At 43.3% G+C, this 19,093-nt stretch overlaps 1 protein-coding gene across 9 annotated transcripts in view; it reads left to right on the top strand.

Annotated features, from left to right (window-relative positions):
- Window positions 1–19,093, top strand: part of LOC108001752 (carcinoembryonic antigen-related cell adhesion molecule 2-like) — a 124,524-nt gene that overhangs the window by 46,865 nt on the left and 58,566 nt on the right. For 5 of the 9 annotated variants that reach the window (XM_062079470.1, XM_062079463.1, XM_062079464.1 and 2 more), the window contains one exon: window positions 3,964–4,094. In XM_062079470.1, coding sequence (XP_061935454.1) covers window positions 3,964–4,094 — 131 coding nt within the window. Of the gene's footprint in view, window positions 1–3,963; window positions 4,226–19,093 lie in introns of all 9 variants that reach the window. The other 4 variants (XM_062079467.1, XM_062079466.1, XM_062079469.1 and 1 more) reach the window with 2 other exon arrangements.

Here is a 19,093-nt window from a genome sequence, read left to right as displayed (position 1 = left end):
TCCGAAACTCCTTTTTCGAAACGAACCTTTTTACTGCCGTGTACATTGCTCCCTCCTTCTCCTTCTGCGATTCTGCGCACCTCGACGCGCGTCATTTTTTTTTCCTTTTTCAAGCGGGTGCATACATAGGGTTCGCCGATCGTCGGGGGCGTCTACTACCCCGTCCGCGGACACGAAACTGAAAACGACGACGAGAGTTTTCACTTTCTATTTGTGTGTGTTTCGATGTGTGATCATCCTCGCAGACATCCCCGGATCGGTTCTCGCGTCCGATCGAATCCTACCATCCTCCCCCTCCCCATCCCCTCGTCACAACACACCTTCGCGTTCCTACCGGTCCTTTCTTTCAACTGCTTGGATTACGCGAACAACGATCGAAAGGGATCCAGAGAATGGTAAGAGGAGGAGGAGAGAAAAGTGTTAACCTCGAGCCAGTCAAGGAATCGGGCAAGTTTTGGTCGAGGGACGAAGGAAGTTGGAGACGCGAAGGCAACCACTCGCGAGAGGGGGAGAATAATCGCGCGTGGACCTCGAGGAGTGGAAAAGTTACGGGGATTTTTCCCCGGGTTTCGAAAACTACGCGAAACTAACGGATAGGTCGTGGTCCATTAGCCGGTAACAGATTCGATCCCTCGCCTCGCGAGTCTCGTTTATTGCGCTCGCGTCGATCATTCTTTTTTACCCTCCTTTCCTTTTTACCCGTCACCGATCGAGCGTTACTCGAGTACTGCCGCCCCTTCGATAAATCTTCTCTGCGTTTCGAAAACGAAGAATCCATTGATCCGGTGATTTTCTTTCGTCACGTTTGCGACGAGATCGGTTGAAGAAAGCGAAAAAAGAAAACATTCCCACTGCCGAAACGCAAGTTTAAGATAAATAAGATGAAACAAAGTATGTGTATACATAATGGTTCTCCGCGTGAATAAGATCGAAATCGACCGAGGATTTTTACCGTTTTTCCTACAAATAATTTAAGTCCCGCGTTATGCAATTTCGATAAATCGTTTTCGAGTGTCGTGCCGTTGAAACGAAGATAGAGAGTCAGTTTAAAAGAAGAAAAAAAAAGAAGGAATGATCAAAGGAATGATCGGTTTCTCTGGAATCGCGAGCATCGATGAAACGCGGAGGGAAACGGAAAGGAAAAGAGACGCGTGGTGCAAAACTATGGATTTCGTTCGTGGCAACAACCTCGTCGCGAATTGAATTCCGGGGCTGCAAATAGAATTCGATTCGGGTCTTGTCACAGTCCGGTGGTCGGCTTCGATGTTGCCTCCACCCCTCCCTCCCTTCCTTCCACCGCGCACGAATCGCTTTGCCCTTCGCGCGTCCCCGCCAACTTCGTTCCGATGGTCTTTTCTGGTCCTCCCTGAAAGAGAAAGTGGCGATCTCGATACTGGCGCGAATCTTGTGGAAAGAAAGGCAAGTGGATAAATAAGGAAAGGAAAAAAAAGGCATGGATTCATTTTTCTCCTGGCTCTCTTTCGACGTTAGTTTCGCTCGGTTTCGCCAACCACGAACGACGCCGTGTTTCTCCTGCCGCGTCGTCGACACACAACGGAGACTAGCTAAATAAACGGAAAGTTCGAACGTCACGGTATAGCGGAAACGGAAACATTGAGCGGTGCGAGCGATTACCAAGAGAACAATGCACGAAGAAGAGTAGAAAGGGATTAAATACGAAAATGGCTCGTCGCGTCCACACACATACGCATACACTCGCGCCTACACGATACACATACACACACACGTTCACGCACAGCTCCTGTAACTCCTTTCCAATCGACGATGCCAAGCGAAAAAATGCATTCACGACGCAATCGAACGAATCGACGAGAGGGAGAAGAACAAAAAAAAAAAAACGAAAACCATGGAAGAATCTGTAATCGCAGTGATATCGTTAGATTAGATAGGTATATTATTGTACATACTATAATATATTACGATGTTTAATAAATAAAAAACGTTGAAAGGAAAGGTAGAATGGAGAGTGTGTGTTTCGAGGCTTTTTAACGAAGCTACCAACCAGCTGCTGCCCGTGTTCCCTCGCTTTCAGATGTATAGATTCTTCGAGGCTCTCCTTCTCTCTCTTTCTCTCTTTCTCTCTCTCTTTCTCTTTCTCTCTTTCTGTGTGTTCCTTTGCCGCAATTTCTATCTTTCAGGTCGTTCCGTGAAAACGAGCGGATCCCGGAAGACAGACGGTAGCTTTTTCAACGCGTTTCCTTCCCGGCCTGCCCTTTATTCGTATTTACCTCGAGCCGAGTCTACGATGATCCTTTATCGCGGCCACCCACCCTTTGCTCGATGGATAAGTAACTAACGAGCGTCAAAGGACCTCGTTGCCATCGCTGACACCCTTCCACCCGTTGCTGCATTACACCTCGATGCGTCCCACCCCTCTTCTCCCCCTCCCGTCCTTTCTCGTTGACGGTAATCAGAAACGGGTCGCCAAATAACGAAACGAGCCTAACACACACCTCTTGCCCCGCGTCCTCGAAATTAACGCGTTTCGTCCCAATCATGCGATTATCCCTCGACCTCGTTCTTTTTCTCCGCACCCTTCGCAACACGACCGTGGATCCATCCGGTCACATCCGAAGGGCCAGGATCGGTAAATTTTATCGATCGCGCCCCTCGTTAATGAAAAGTTTTAAAATGGTTGGAAAAACTTGGGACTTTGATTAGCTAGTTGAACGCTAGTTACGTGACTAACTCGTACCTCGCCAATTAACGACTCGAGCGTTTCAACGAAGGAACGCGCGTAACGTTCATAATTACCTCGATTAATCGGTCGACACGATCACGCCACTTTTTTCTTTCCTTTTATTTCCTTCTTCTTTTTTTTAACGCGTTATCGTAACAACGCGCACCGCAAAGCGTCTCGAAAACGATATTTGACTTTAAACAAAGTCAGATGTTGAATCGGAATATTTGAAAATATTTGAAATTTAAATTTCGTGTATCCCCATTACAAGAAACATTTGTATGAAGATTGAACGAAATATATTTAGAAGAACATGCACACGGTTCTTTCTTAAAATTTTAAACGTTTATTCGACAAACGCTCGACGAAGGAATATTTTGAATTTCACTTGTATGTATATTTTTGGTACGTTGTCGAAGTCTCTCGCAGGGGCACGGAGAGAATTGAAACTTTAAACGGTCCCGATATGGTCCGTCGATTCTTAATAACCGTGAACTGGCCGCGCTCCAAATTAAGGTTAACTGGCCACGGACGAGACATCTTTTCCCAAGTTTTACCACGGCTTGAAATTCACTGCTCGCGGCGTCCCGCTCCCAACGGGGACAGAGAATGGTGAAAAACTGTGTTTTCGGGCCAATTCGAGGCAAGGAGGAGAGATCGAACGAAAGGAATGGTAAGTATTAACCGAGCTACTCGCGCATCGTTCGAATTGAATCGAAGGAGGGAGGAGGAAAAGAGAAAAGAGAGAAAAAAAAATTTCGGGACGCGTTTCGATTCGAGTTTCAAACTTTTGTTCCATTTTTACCAACGATTTCCTCGACCACGTGTCAAAACGCTCGTTCACGTCGCATACATTCGAGCTTCCAATTCTAAACTTTGACTCCCCTGTTAGGGGTTTTTGTTTCACGCGTATAAATCGCACCTCGATCCCTGAAACTTTTAGCACACCCATGTTCGAGCTGCTCACGAGTGTCCATTACGCTCTTGCGTACACGTGTATTTTCACGTATATTTTCCATCTCATCGATCACCTCCGACAATTCTGAATCGATTAAAAAAGTTTCACAATTTCGTCGCACGTTCGAATGCACGAAACGAGAAGAATTTAATTCGAGAAAATTATCCGTTCAAACCGATTCGAGGAAAGAGAGAGATAGAAATAAATAGCGGAGAATTTGAAAATAAATTTCGGGAAAATCAACTCCCGTTCCGTTGCGATCTCGAGTACTGCATTTATAATGCGCATCTTTTTTTCTCTTAAGAAAAGGCGAACGAAACGAACGAACGGGAGAGCCGAGGGAGAAGGAAACCTGCGTGTACGATCGTGCTCGTATTGACCAGCTTTGCGAGAAGCCGACATGCAAACGGGTCGCGCGTACCCGTAGCTTCTAAGGTAGGTTTAACACGAGCCATCAACGATGGATACACGACCGCCATCCTGTCTAACTGTAAACCAACGAATCAAGCTTGCTCGGAGTTGCTATTCGCTGTTTGCGATAGATACCACGAGAGAACGCGACCGAGGTAAGTGGTATACGATACGATTCGTCTCGATTCGTCTATTATCTACGAAACAATAACGAAATTTCATCCATTCAGCCCTCTCCTCGAGACAACGGCTCCGCTCTTCTATTTTTCGTTCGAAGCAATTCTTTCCAATTGGATCGAAAAGTTAGAGCGATTTCAATACCAATTGAAATTTTCTTTCTTTTTCTTTTTTCTTTTTTTTTTTTTTACACCGTCCTAGATTATCATAGATTATCACGAACATATCGATATTCGTGTTTTCGTTAATCATTCAAATTTGTGAGTTCCAACTTATGTCGTTTGACGTGACGAAATAACAACGATGCATTCGGGACGAAGGGACGTGAAAATAACGTGACGCGTCTCTAGAAAATTCTCGAAATATGAAAAATATTTTCGCTCCAGGCGAAAAACGTTATATATATATATATATTTCCCCCTATATTTTTTTACTCCTCTCTTTTTCTTCTCGTAGGTAACACGACTGGAAACGTCGCTTCTATTTTCCCCGGGGAAAAAAAACTACCGATTCTTTAAATTCCATTTCGAAAACGAGACTCCGCGCCGAACATCGATGATCGTTAACTGCTACGCGGAGGTCGCTCGAAAGAGGGAAAGAGAGAGGAAAAGCAAAAATAATACGTATTAAATTTCAGAAGAATTTCAGACAAACCGTTCTCGATCCGCGCAACGATTCATCTCCATCCGGCGTTCCGTGGAAAATTACCTTATCGGTTCAATTATCGTATCATTCTGATCGACGTAGAACGGCGGACGAGCTTGGAACGACACGCGTATTTCAGTCCTCCGGTTAAATGGAATTTCCGATCCGATGACAACATCTCGTGACCAACCAGCGTTCTCTCCGAACGTATCTCCCGTTTGCACTTCGGACTTTACGGTTACACACGAGGCGACGAAGGGTGAAAACCGCCAAAGTGGTGGAAAGGAAAGAAGGGACATGGTGGAAAAAAAAAAAAAGAAAAAAGACACAGGACCGAGGAGCGTAGCTCTCTCGTTATTGTGAAACGAGACGCACAGGTGGATGCAGGTTGAAAAGGAGCGAGAGAGCAGAGAGGAGAGGCGAGACAAGAGAGGATGAAGCGTTTTATAGTCTCCCGAGCTAGATGGCCCGGAACGCGGTAGGGAAATAAAAAAAGAACTGGCGGAAGAAAGCTTAGCGTGGAAGAAGAGAGGAGGGAGAGCGTGGACAGGGTTACGGATACCCTTTTTCCATTACCCCTTTCTTGACACCCACGAATTTACCGTTGTTCGAAAGAGTGGACGGTTGGAGGCATCGAGCTTTCCGAATCCGAACCGAGCCGAGCAAATGTTATACGTTTTTGAAGTGGAAGAGGAGAGACGGATTTCCTTTTCGTTTGATCAGAGAGGATCGCTGTTGAACGGAAGGAAAGGAAGATCCCCCGCGCCTCCCTTTCTCCTCCTCTCTCTAAATCACGATTTATACGGACAAGAGGCGAGGTAAACGAGGAATCCGATAAATAACGCGTGGGAGAGATTAACACGCGAGTTCAACTTAATCAATGATAAACCGAATCTCGAAAGATCCCATCTATGACGAATCGGTTGAACCACCGTTTAACGCTTCCATATCATTCACAAATCATGTTTTTCGAAAATTATGCGCTTTAATTATGCGCGAGAATAATTTCCAAGAATTTTACGACGAGGTGTTTCGCATCGGCTCTTTCGTCACCTCGTCCGAATCTCCCTCCAGCTTTTCCTCGGTAACGAGTTCGAGGAAACCGAGAGATCGTTAAGATCTAATAATTCTCTCTCTCCCTGCTGCCCGAAAGTTCGCGTTCTAACGAGGCATCGCGATGCACGCGTGTGAATAGATATCCAATTTTCTCCTTTCGCTCGATACGCGACGAATCGACGTTTCGACACGAATTTATTAGTGTCTGGGCCGAAATTCCTCGAGCCATTATTTACAGGGATCGAATTGCCGACGAAGCGGTTAAAACCCTTTACCGATCGTCCCAATCGCGAAGATTTAATTTACACGAAAGGGATGCGGATCTCGCCGTTTCTTTTCAATACCACGAATAATTTACAATTGCGCCGCCGGATCCAAAGTCGGAGCTAAAGTGCGGATTACACAGCGGCGGTATCCCCCCGTCTAGCGGATTAGAAATGTAAACAGTTATCGTTCCCCGACCAAAATTCAATTTCCACCGTGCACTCGGTGGATGATGCTCTCGCAACTCGGTACACGACGGCTATCCGTTTTATCGGAGCACTTACAAAATTTACATACTTTAAAATCCTTTAAAAGTAACGCCGATGACGTTAACAACGTTGCGTCGTGTGCACGTACGTGGATCGCGGCCGTTCACTCGACGAGATTGCCTGTCCTTCCCGAATGGAAAAAGAAAGGTTGAGAGCAAAAAGAAAGAGGGGGGAAGGAGGATCCATCCAGTGGTCTATCTAATGATAAACTCGCGATATACGACACGGTAGAAGCACGGTGGGCGGGGAAGAATTATAACCGCGTCGGTTTCGCGCGTTGGAATCTCGGGGCTAATCGACGGGGCCATTTCCACTATGGAGGAGGTGACGACGATTATGCGAACGGTAATTAACTGTGGATAATAGAGGAAAGGTAGGATAGGAGGAGGCGAGGATGGTTTCGCGATTAAGTTGTACATACGTGTCGTACAGATCGTTCCATGCGAACGCAGGGAAGGGGAATCTATTCTACGACGACGATGCGCTGTAACGACGATAAGCGGTTCCAATTAACCGTTCGAATCAACCGTGAGAAATTGGCTGTGGAGCTTGAAATTCGCTCCACGAGCGTACGATCTCTCTGGAATCGATCTTTTTGGAAGAAAGAGGATGGAAAGAGAGAGAGAGAGAGGAAAGAAAACGCTTCGAGAGCGTTCGTTGGAGAAATTTGTCTCAAGTTTGCTTACGGCTAAGGGGTAAGGTTGGCCCGGCACACCGAATGGGAATCGATACATCGGCCGGTCCGTGACCGGGGAACTTAAATTACGGATTAAGTTGGAATGCAGGCTTAACGTTGGCGCGCGCGCCTCGAAAATTTATTCGTTTGGAAGTTCGCCATTGGCCACGCGGCTCTCCACGATCCTCCAAGATTATTCGCCTCCAATGGAGAATCACTTCGTCGCCTGCCTTCCAAAGGGATCCCCTTTGTTTGCCAATATTTGCATTTTAAACAATCGATCCGACACCAACCCTGTATATGCGTATATATGTGTATACATATATATACTACGTGCAGAGTATACTCGAATCTTACAATGGCCGGACTACGCTGTTAAGGGTAATGAGAATGCCCGTTTTAATGCGCCGTGTTAGGCGGATCGTCGTCGGCGAAAATTCATTTCGTTCTCTATTATCAGATTACAGGGACTCGGAATATAACTCGAGATGTATTCGCTCAACTTTGCCAATATAGATTAAACGTTTCTCCAGTCCAAGTTCGACTGGATCCCCCGTTACTTAAATCAGGGGTCGGGGAAAATTGATGTCGGGGGAGCGAGAGTCGTTAAAATCCTTAGGTAATCGTCGCTGGTAATACAATCGAATTATCCTTCCTCTCGTTGTACTATTATTCTACACGTTTCGACGATGACGGTATCAACGGTATTCCGATGTATATTATTATCGAGAGAAACGAGTCCATCGAAAACGGTGAAATTTTATCGATCGATCCTTTCCCATCGGTACACAATAAAATTATCGTTTATATCCGCCGGAAAGTGAATTCTCCAAGGAACGAGAATAACATTAATAGGGAATAGGGCGACTATAACATCGAAGCGATGTAAAATTTTTCGACCGGTCGGTCGATCAACATTCGATATTTCAAATATTTCCGATTCGAAACGGGCGCGTATGAAACAATTACGGAATCTCTGTTAAACCTGTGGATTGAAATTTCAGAAAGAAAACGTGTGAAATATTTTATCACGTTCCAACAGCGATTAAGTTTGTTAGCTTTCCTATTCGCTTCGAACAATCATTTTCGTGTTGTCACGAAAAATCCTTCAATTTTGGCAATTTATCGAGCAAACTAATGGTATATATATCGTACGCGTGTTTGTCGTCACGCGTACAGAATATCCCGGACTTTGGCCGGGAACGAAGGAAAACAAAAGTTCGAAATAAATGGAATTAAAAAGTGCTGTGCTAAAACGAATTTTAACGAAAATTTTAAAAAAAGGAAGATTTTTACGTTTCGTATTACTAGAATCCGGATATTCTACCTTTTACTTCAAAGTCTTATTATATTGTACGCTTAAATTTTCATCTTTGTCGTTATAAAAAAGTTCTAACGTTTGAATTAAAAAGAAAAAATAATAATAATAATAATTACAGGATGTCGTAGAGACATTGATAAGTATCTCTAGAATTTTCTCACGCGTTCGAAACGGTGGAAAAATTAAGCCGGGTATAAACGACCCAGTTTATCTACGGCGCGAAAATATACGTTTACTCGGAGAGAGTTGTGGTACGCGTAATACACTCAACAACGTAATAGCACGAACACGTTCATTCTATATGATAATGCGTTAAATATATATCAATGAATAAAGAGACGCGTTTCGTCCAAGTTTTATATCAAAATTATCGGTTGCAAAGCGTTCCGCATCGAATTGAATGATATTTCATATACATATACATAATATATATATATGTATACATTTATACAAATAACTGTATAACTGCAAATATTTGAATAATATTCCACAGATTTCATCAGCGTGAAATCCATTTCGATATAGAATCGCAAAATACATATAATAAATAATAGAAGATATATGAAATAATCGAGGAAGAATGATTTATTACTGGATTATAGATTAGTTGCAAATAGTACAGCTAAACCCTGTCCGCCGACATCCGATCCTTCACGAGATACATGGATAAAAAAAAAATACTGTTTGATAAACAGCAGGACGTTAGTAGCAAGCAATAAAACGATATATACGCGGAGTATAATCCATCAAGAGGAGCGATTTGTCGCCGCATTAGGTTAGCGTCGTAAGTAGTACAGATAAACGGTACGACGTCACTTTTCTCCTTACGGTGTCTGTAAAAATATGAAACATCTTTAGAGAAACAAAGTTAGAACAAATTTCTTATTCCTCGCGATTTAATTTAACGTTAAAGATTATCTTACGTGGATAATAATAATGACAAAAAAGGAAAAAGAGATTCGATACAACTAAAGATAGAATTCTTTTTTAGAGAAATATTTATACGTATATAGAATAACGAATTTCCAACGAAACAAGCAGAGAGAAGGAAATTAGGATAGCTGGCACGGGGACGAGACTAATAACTCGACGAATAGAAAGTTGGATAACGCGACGCGAGGCAGACAAATACGAATTATTGGGTCGAAATCGCGAGACAGTCCGCGACTCGAGAGATTGGTCGGTTGGTCGAAGACGAAACGAGGCGAGGCGAGCACGCCACCGCACACGCCACTGTGGTCTCTTAAATGGGCCGTGCATAACGGGCTGAGAAATAGCATTGTTTTCACTCGAATATAGTCGATTCGAAAATAGCCGCTCGATCGCCAAACCCGTTGATTCCGCGACATGCAAATCCACGCGCGTTCTCTTCGCTAGACACGACGCGTAATTGCCGTGTTGTCGCATTATCGCCTCCCGCGAACCTCTCTTCGCGTTGAACGCGATCGTACAACGTCAGGGATCGTAGCACGCCTCGTTTTCGAGCGATGCGGCACAGAGTTAATTGATTGCAACGCGTGAAAGATGGTTGGGAGATTAGAGGAGTGGAAAGTAGAAGAGGAGTATTGGCGTGCATCGAAGTTGGATAGGGAAAATAGGGTTGGCGGTAGGAACGACTTTGGTGGAAAAGTTTGTTGTTCCCCAAGTACACCATTAAGTGGCACAGTGGTGTACACGCTCACCGTGTAAATGTACGGTTCACCAAGCACTCGGTGCAATTACGATCCCTGCCGTGTCAGCGTTTTATCGTACGTGTTTCGGATTTATATGGGTGTAGCTGGCTCGATGTATTCGCGAGTATTTCTCGATATATCGCCGGAATTAACGGGCGCCATCCACTTCTCGGGGATTTTTCTCCTCCTCGCGTCGAAATCCAGGAAAGGAAGAAAATCGGAGAAAAATTCCTAACTTTTAGGAAGGAATGCTTTTCTCGTCGAACGAGAAAATTATATCGCGCCCTCTATGATTTACCGCCGTCACTTTTAAACAGATATCCGGCGCAATTTTAAATCGAGATTGAAATTTAAGTAAACACACCGATAAATCGAGCGTGCAGATTTATCGCGAGCACAAAAGCCTGTAATCAGTGCGCGCGCAGGGGACGCACGTAGTCGTGGTGCATATTTTCCGCTTTGCTGCGATCGCTTTCATGCAACGGAATACGCGTGACTTTTTTTTCCTTTTTCATCCTTTTTCCTTGTTCCTTTTTTTTTATACTCTGGCTCATCGATATCGCGGTAAGCGTAGCGTGTGTGGAAAGGGACGAAGGCGCGTGTGCGGCACGCGCGCGCCCCGTCACGAAATTTTCGACACACGCGTTTCCGTGCATCGAATTCCATTGTCGGTGCTCGCCCTCGCGAGAGTAATTTCGTTTTCAGCCTGTTAATCGCGTAATTGGACGCTCATGACTTTCGGTCGATGATCGAATTGGTTTCGGGGCATAATTTATGAGGGCCATTCCATCTTCCGTGAAAGCAACACGCAGACCTCGGATCCGGAATAAACGGAATCATGGTCACGTGGAACCGATGTATCGCGATGATTTTCCGCTTAACTTTATTTTTTCTTTCTCTCTCACAAACACACACACACTTTCTCTCTTTCCTTGTTTATTGATATATTCCATTAATGCTCACCGATTGGCTACGCGACAATGCTTTTACGCGTTAAATCATCGCGGTCACGCGCCTCGCTCCGAATAATCCTTGCTGTTTTTCGTTGTCGCTATTATGCCGGTCACGTTATTTCTGTTCATTTGCTCGCCCGTTTTTCATTTCCACCATCGTGTCAATTGTTTTATTAATGCATTGTTTATTTGTTCATCGATGAAACCATTTACACCGTGCCCTTTGTTGACGCATTCCGTGCCACGGATAATTTTGGAAGTACACTGGGAAATTTCGTGGGAACGATCGAAAACCGATAAACAAAACGGGAATAATGAAAATTGCGAATAAACTGCGTTAAACGCTTTAAATAAAATACGATCTAAAAATGTTTTTCCATCCTCGACCATTAATTTCATAAACCTCTCGTTATTATTCGATCCCCCCTCTCCTCCTCTGTAACCAGTCAACAGAGTTGTTTGTTTGTCACTAGCGATAATTCTTGGTATCCTGCCAATAAAGGGGGAACAAGTTCGTGCAAAGAGGTATTTCTCGAAGGTAGGGACAAGCAAGGGGAGTATCGTCCATAACGGGTTGATACCCGTATTTATTCGCCGCACGAACCTTCCGTTCCTTCGTTCGAAGCTCGTACATTAAGGATGCTATTGCTGTATCGAGCGTAGGGTAAGGTGTGTACGCGTATTGGTACTTTCTTCGGCCACAAAATTCTTTCCGCTCTCTTTTCTTCCCCGACTACGCTCTCCATTTACGCCGGCGTAAACTTTTGACCAGCGGCAATGGTATCCTTTAAGTTGCCAACAACTCCAACTTCTCGGAATTTTAAGAAAGCTTGTTCGGGGCCACGAGTTATCGCGAGGAGTGGAAATGGCGAAACGGGAAATGGTAATTGCGCTGTAACACTCGGCGGCGGTGATATCCAGAAGTAACGATGGTGTAAAGGAAAGATCGAAGTCCGAGAAGTTTGCGCGAGTCATCGCTCCATCTTTTCCTCGGAAGAGAGAATTTACGTAGAATTCCTTTTTGGCGTGGGATGAATAGGATAATGACGGAGACAGGATTATTTGAAAATTTTGAGAAGGAAGAATTAAGATTGAGATATAATTTCATCGTTACCTTTGCGAATAGAATTCTCGAGAATCTATCTATCATGTCGTAAACATTAAGTTAAAGGACGGTATTTGCATATTAACCGAACTTTGACTCTTTTAAATAAAATTGCCACGCTTTGCATAAAATTACGCGCCGCTTTCACGTCGCTTTTAAAACTCGATATTCTCCATTATAAGAGATTAACGGGGCGAATATTTTGATAGCAATTAAACTAGTCATCAGGAACGCGCATAAAATGATATATCGCTTTATACATGCTCAACATTAATTTAAAACGCAAGTATCGCGTTTCAAACGTCGCCGCGCTTGAATTCGAATTAAATAATCGTTTTAATAATACAAGTTTCTAGAGTGCTCGTGATCTACGTTATCCGCGATTTGAGAAAAGGGAACCGAAAAAGAAAAAAAAAAAAAAAATACCAACCAACGATAGCTTCCACTCTCTTCGAAAGGTCGAATTTTCAAAATACACCGACTATTCAGCATCGTCGTTATCCTATCCTGACCAAAGTTTCGATGAAAAGACCACCCTCGGTCGTTCCTCCATCTGTATGGAAATCAAGATTAATGGGTGGATTTTTATCCATTTTATTTCTCCACCGATTTTTATTCCACGACTCTTCACCTAGCTAAGAATTCGATATTCTATCGCAGTTTTATCCCTACTTTTCAACGATCCTTCTTATACCCCGGGCTACCAGTAGCGAAATCACGAGAATACACGTTCGTTCGAAGGCTCGACCATCCATGACCCACGACATTATTGGCTCACCCTGCCATCCTGGGTCTTCAACGGCCCCGTGCGAAATTCAATTTCTTCGGGTGCAATCAATCGAATCTATCCGACACTTCGTATTATTTCGCTACAAAACTGTACACGGGGGCTTTTTTTTCTCCTCTCTTTCTCTTTTTCCACAGGTTGTTCATCGTTGCGAGCCCTGTTCCAATTGTCGGGATCCGGATCCGGGAAAGAAATTACTAAAATTCCGATTTTTATCCGATCTTTCACCTCGAAAATTCAATCGTATCTTGTTTCGTTTCGAATGGTTCACGTGTGATACGAGCGTTCGGATTGTGATAGAGCTGCGGGTTGATTCTTCCGGTGAACGATTTTCACGATACCACACTTATCTGTCCCTTTTCTATTTTATCATTTGGAATAGTTGGAGTTTGTTGCTTTTGAGTAAAAATTTAGTATAATAGCAATTTTTTATTCTCTCTTGATGAGGGAAGCTCCGTAGATCGATTGATATTTACACGCAATACACGCAAATAGGAAACTATAATAAACTATTCGACAATAGTGATTTAGATATTTTCGTAAAGCTGCGATATTGAATTATTCGTGTACCTTGATATCGTTACACGTTGGAGAGAATTGTTTTGAAGGATTGAGCATCGATGCGGGATTAAAGGATACATCGAATTTAGCGGGAATCGACGATCTCACTGGACCAGAGTCTATATGTGTGTGCGTTGTATCTGAGAGGATGGCACACACGTTTTATCCGTTCCGAATCCATAAATTACTTTTTAGGGAAGCTGATATACACGTACACATAGAAGGGAGGAAAGAGAAGATATGGAACCAGTAATAATTCCTCTTGAAATCACGGGAAGAAAAATACCCTTCGCTCGGAGAAGCTTGTCGCGGCACGACGTTTCTAAACGGCTGCTCGAAACTTTCAGCTCGTGAAAGTGGGTCGTGAGAGAAGAAACTTTCGAAAATTCTATTTTATTCTATATCATGGCCAACTGTTCGACCTTCTTTTTTTTTCTTTCTTTTTTTTTTTCGTTCTTTTTCGCTTACCACCTCTTAAATTGTCGCGGAGAAAAGTCGCGTTTACGTAACGAGCCTTCACGATTTCGTACGTTTTGATTTACGTGTCGTCGCGTCTCGAAAGGTCAATTATCGAATCGGATATTAAAGTTTCCACGAGAGAGAAAAAAGGGAGTCAATTTCAAAATAGAGAAATAAATAGAGAAATAGTTTTTATTTTATTTACTTCAAGTATTTATACAGCGACGAAAGAAAGCTATCTTTTGAAAAATATCTGGCTATCAATGATACATAAACCGAGACAATCGAGCAACGTGAACGGAATAACGTATGAGCTCGAGAAGTTATGGCACGCTATCTATACCCTTTATTTTCTTACTTTTTCTTTCTTTGCCTTTAATTCCTTTACAGTCTCGTTATCGCCTTTATTTATCGATCCTTTTCATATTTTTCGATTTAATTTCGATTTATTTGTCGATTTGAAACAATGTCATCTTTCGATCAATCGTACACATACCAATAACGTTGTTTAACATTCTGCGAATATATATATTTACCGATATTTTATCTATCTCGTATTTCATTTAACTTTAATACAATATAAAAGATAACGCAATATTGGTTGAATAAAATTTACAATGTTATCTCCATTGTAAAAAAAAAAAAAAAAAAAAATTGAAGAATCGATACGATATCGTTTATTCCAACGATAAAAATCAGAACGAAAAGCTTCTCTCTCTTTCTCTCTCATCATATTTGTTCTCGAAACCTTCGAATTTCCCTGTTTCCTTTCGTCTCGAACAATCTCCACGTTTTTTACGATACAAAAAACTCCCAACTTATGTACACACGGTGGTTGCACGCGTGCAAAACCATTCTTTCCGCCTGTATTGAACCCGGCCACGATCCCCAATAATACGCAAACGTTTGGAAAGGACACTTCAGAACGTTATTGCGAGCTTTTCCTCGTTTCTGATTTCTCCGTTACTTTTTCCCCACAATCGTTTAGTCAACACGTTATTCCAACAACATTCGCACAAAACCAAGTGGACATCCAATCCGAAACGAAGGAAGACGTTTACAACTGTACGCGGCTTCTTTATGACCGTTCTCCCGAGTCGGTCACGTTTCTTGCACAAATCTCGTTTCTCCTTATTCCATTCATATTTCCTCGACGCGATTATACCCTTATGCCTTTCGAATGAATCGTTACGATCCTGCCATATTCGAAAATTTCAAAATTTCCAAACCAATACCATTTCTGATATATTCGTTTCGAGTTACATCGAGTGATAGATTTCCAGTTTTTCTTTATTAGAAAAAAAAAATAAATAAATAAAAAAGAAAATATATCCCTTCCGTTCAAACAATCTCGAGTTGTTCGTTTTCGATCTCTTTTAAAAATTAAATTAGATACAATCGGATGCAGATAGAATCGAGAGAAACGAGAAGAATATTCTTTTTTTCCCCGAAAGTTGTGGAAAAGATCAGGTGTCGAGTTAAAAAAAAAGAAGAAGAAGAAGAAGAAGAAGAAGAGAATTTCAATAAACAATCCTGCAAAGATTGATCCGCTATTCCCTTTGATACGTGGTGGCCGGTAACCCCATTCGAACGCTTAAGATTCAATTCGCTGGTCCGCTAATGTCCCTCCAGGTCAAACGAACGACCCGAAACGGCGGGATATCTGGCGCATTCCGGGGAGAAAAGTTTCCGGTCGTTGAAATTCGGGCGGATAGTTTATAGGTGGGAAAGGTGTTTCAAACAATAGCACCCAGGAGGATGGTTTAACGGGAGAGTGTTCCACTTGTTACCGAGGTTGGGAAAGATGCGAGCGCACCCCGGAGATTCGGCCAAGTTCCGAGCATCCAAGTCAGCACGTCACGGAAGATTAAGCTCGTGGAAGGCTTGCAATGCCTACAGAGCGGAACGGACGACGAAAGCTTGGCTGCCTCCGATCTGCCGGTTTCCATGGATCTGGAAATCCACGCCGGTCAATTTCATCGTTTGATCTTGGGAAGGTAAACGAGAAAAATTTAAGTTGAACCGACGTTCCAGCCGGGTATCGTTGAATTGGATATGAAAAAATTTCACCTGTTTTTAATATAGATGAAAAATTATCGATCGGTTACTTAAATTTCACCAACTCGGTACGACGATGTGTACGTAGGAAAAAGTGTATTGACTTTGAATAATTTAACTTTGAGAAGCGAAAAATAATCCCCCTTTGACCTCGATAAATTCGCTCTTCGATCTTAGTCGCGAGCAATCAATTACAGGAGGATGACAGAGATTATTGACGCGTCAACGTTTTAACATTAAATTGATTCGCTCTTCTCGATTTTCGTTGAAAAATTTAAAAAAGAAAAGAAAACGCGCAAACGTTGTATCCGCTTTCCAATTTCGTATTTATTCCACGAATCTGTAATTATAATCGGGTCCTCTTCCAGCGCGAGATTCCTGTGTCGGTTACTGGATACTCGAAGAGAAAGAGGATTTTGTCCGGGAAAGATTGGTCGAAGGAAGGCGGAAAAATTGCAAAAAGGAAAATTCGAGAGGTAAAAGGCGACGAGGAGGAGGAGGAAGAGGAGGGAGGGCGGCCACAATAGTCGAGCAGGGACAGGAAATCCAATTTCACCCTTAACTCCGGTAGGAGGCGGCGTTTGCATCGGCCTTAATGGAACCGAGTCGAAGACAGAGAAATCACGTTGCACCTTTTGTCCGGCCCCTTTCTCTCAAGGATCGTCGTCGAGTTGAAACGAGTCGAGGACTCGTTTGAGGATTCGTTGTCCATGCACGCGGCCAATTCGCGATTCCGTTTTAACTGCGTCGAATTAACATTAACGATCGGTCAAAGGTGTTGGAATCTCGTTTCCCCTCCCCACCCTTAACGGGCCAATCTTCGAGCGGAGATCTTTGTGCAAAAGAGCCCATCCCCCCTCCCGTATAAACGAGCAAACGATGAATATTTTCGATATTCACGGATCTCGTCCATCATCGAGATTTAATAGGGGTACGTTCCCAATCCACGCGAGTTTGAAAGGACACTTTATCTATCGGGACGAGAAGCGCAATTTACATGGAATCTTTTGTCGTTGCTCTCCCCCCTCGAACGAAACAATGACGATCGCAATCCCTCGACGGATGTCTCGAGGGAGCGTTAATGCGACTCGAGGCAAGCGTAATTATTCATTCTTAATGCCTCCCTCGAGCAACTGCTGCGAGCGCAAAGTATCCGCTCTATGGAGCACTTATCGAAAATTACGGAAACGCTGTAAGTCGTTGTCCAACGGCCAACAATCCCATTTAAACGCGGCTCTTCCCTTTCCACCCCCGTCCCCCGCTTCCGCGAAATTGGTTTCAATTAAGTTCGAAACTTGCTTATCGGGAATAATGCCACCGGCCGGAGACCTCGTAACGTAGCGATGTAAAGCGTGGCGCGGATGGTTGGCGAGTACAAGTTTCTCGGACGGAAGATCATTCGGCTCTAGATCGCTGGGACGAAAATTAAGGGGAACGAATAGAGAAATGGAAGAGTGGGAGAGAAAGGAGAAAAGCCGTGCGTTGGTTAAACTCGTTTTCGTCGAGTGTATAGGGAACCGACCGATGCGGAATTTTGGCTTGGCTTAATAGATGTTGGTGGACCGCAAAGCAACGGTTCGCCGTTTGCACGGATGCTCGAAACTATTGACATAAACTCGGAGGACTCGGAGGTGAAACTTTTGAATTGATCGGTCGAGGCAAGAGTATTAGATCGAGAAGAGAGACGTCAGTTACATGTATATATATATATGTGTATATCTTTTACGAAAATTTCTGAGTAGTTGCTGCACGATACCTTCCCACCTCTTGTTTCGCGTAGCTATGTATATATCCGAATGTAGTTTGTAACAATAATCAGCAATACCCGCGACAAACGATTTTCCACGACCGTACCGAGTCGTGAATCGAAGATTTTATTCGAATTGATGTAATTATAAACTCGCTAAAGCTCTCGCAGGCCGTTCGCGCGACATTTTCAGCGCAACTTGATGGAATCAAGCGCGTCGCAGGAGCGGGTTTCATTGTGTGTACGGACGTGTCGGAGGAGGTGGAGGCGTTGGCGCAAACTGAAATTCGTGTGCGGTCGCCATAAACGTTTCTCGGTTGACATTGAGATATATATGTATATACACGCATAAGTATAAACTCCGAAGCATCGAATTTTCCGGTGGTCCGGCGAAAAAGCGGATTCCATTTCGGGGACGAGCAATCGCCCTTCGTTCTCTCTCCGTCCAAGAACTTTGCCCCGGTTTCCGGCAACCGTCGTAGAATATATCCTGACAAGCCAAGTGAAAAAACTGCCGCCATACCTTCCCAGTTTATGGAAATAATATTTTCCCCGATTGCCGTCAGTGAACCGGGCCGGCTTTTTACGGGAAACATTTCCAAGTTTGTTGAATATTTCCCCTCTCCATTGAAAAAAATATGATTGAATAAATAAACGCGAAAACGCGGTTCTTCCGCTGCTCGACCAACGCTGACCAACGAGTTTAAATTCTTTTTTCCCCCGAAAGTTCGAAAAAAGAAAGAAAGAAAGAAAGAAAGAAAGAAAGAAGAAAAAAGCGTGGAAGCGTAAACTCGGATAAAATAATTTTTATTCCCGAACAATTAAACGTCGTTTATGAACGTCGAAGAAAATTTCCACCTTTTAAAATTTCAATCGTGAAACTTTCCAAATTTCCTGGACTATTTTCTCTTTGTCTGTTCATCTTGTCTCGAAACAATGAATAAGTATTTCATTAGTCGGGGATCATTTAGATAATACGACCAACTTTCTGACCGTTCTACTGGATCCACTGGCTCGCGAATAATTAATCAAAAAATGGTTCGGGTGGAAAGCCGCGTGCAAGCAAGCTCGGATGGTGGATTCAACGAGGACCAATCAGGAGGGGTTACAAACCCGATTTAATTTAATTCCCCCTATTGGTCTATCTCTCTCATCGCGACCCGATTAACTCGGATATTTTAATTTTGTTCGCGGTGATGTAATTTTTCTAGTTAAATGCGCTTAGACCATTCTTTCGGGTCGATGGAATATCTCGAATATATTTTAAAGATT

The sequence above is a fragment of the Apis cerana genome, linkage group LG9 (genome assembly GCF_029169275.1).
Source record: "Apis cerana isolate GH-2021 linkage group LG9, AcerK_1.0, whole genome shotgun sequence".
NCBI classification, from domain to species: Eukaryota; Metazoa; Arthropoda; class Insecta; order Hymenoptera; family Apidae; genus Apis; species Apis cerana.
The sequence above is the reverse complement of the archived record's forward strand: the minus strand, read 5'-3'. Positions and strand labels throughout refer to the sequence as shown.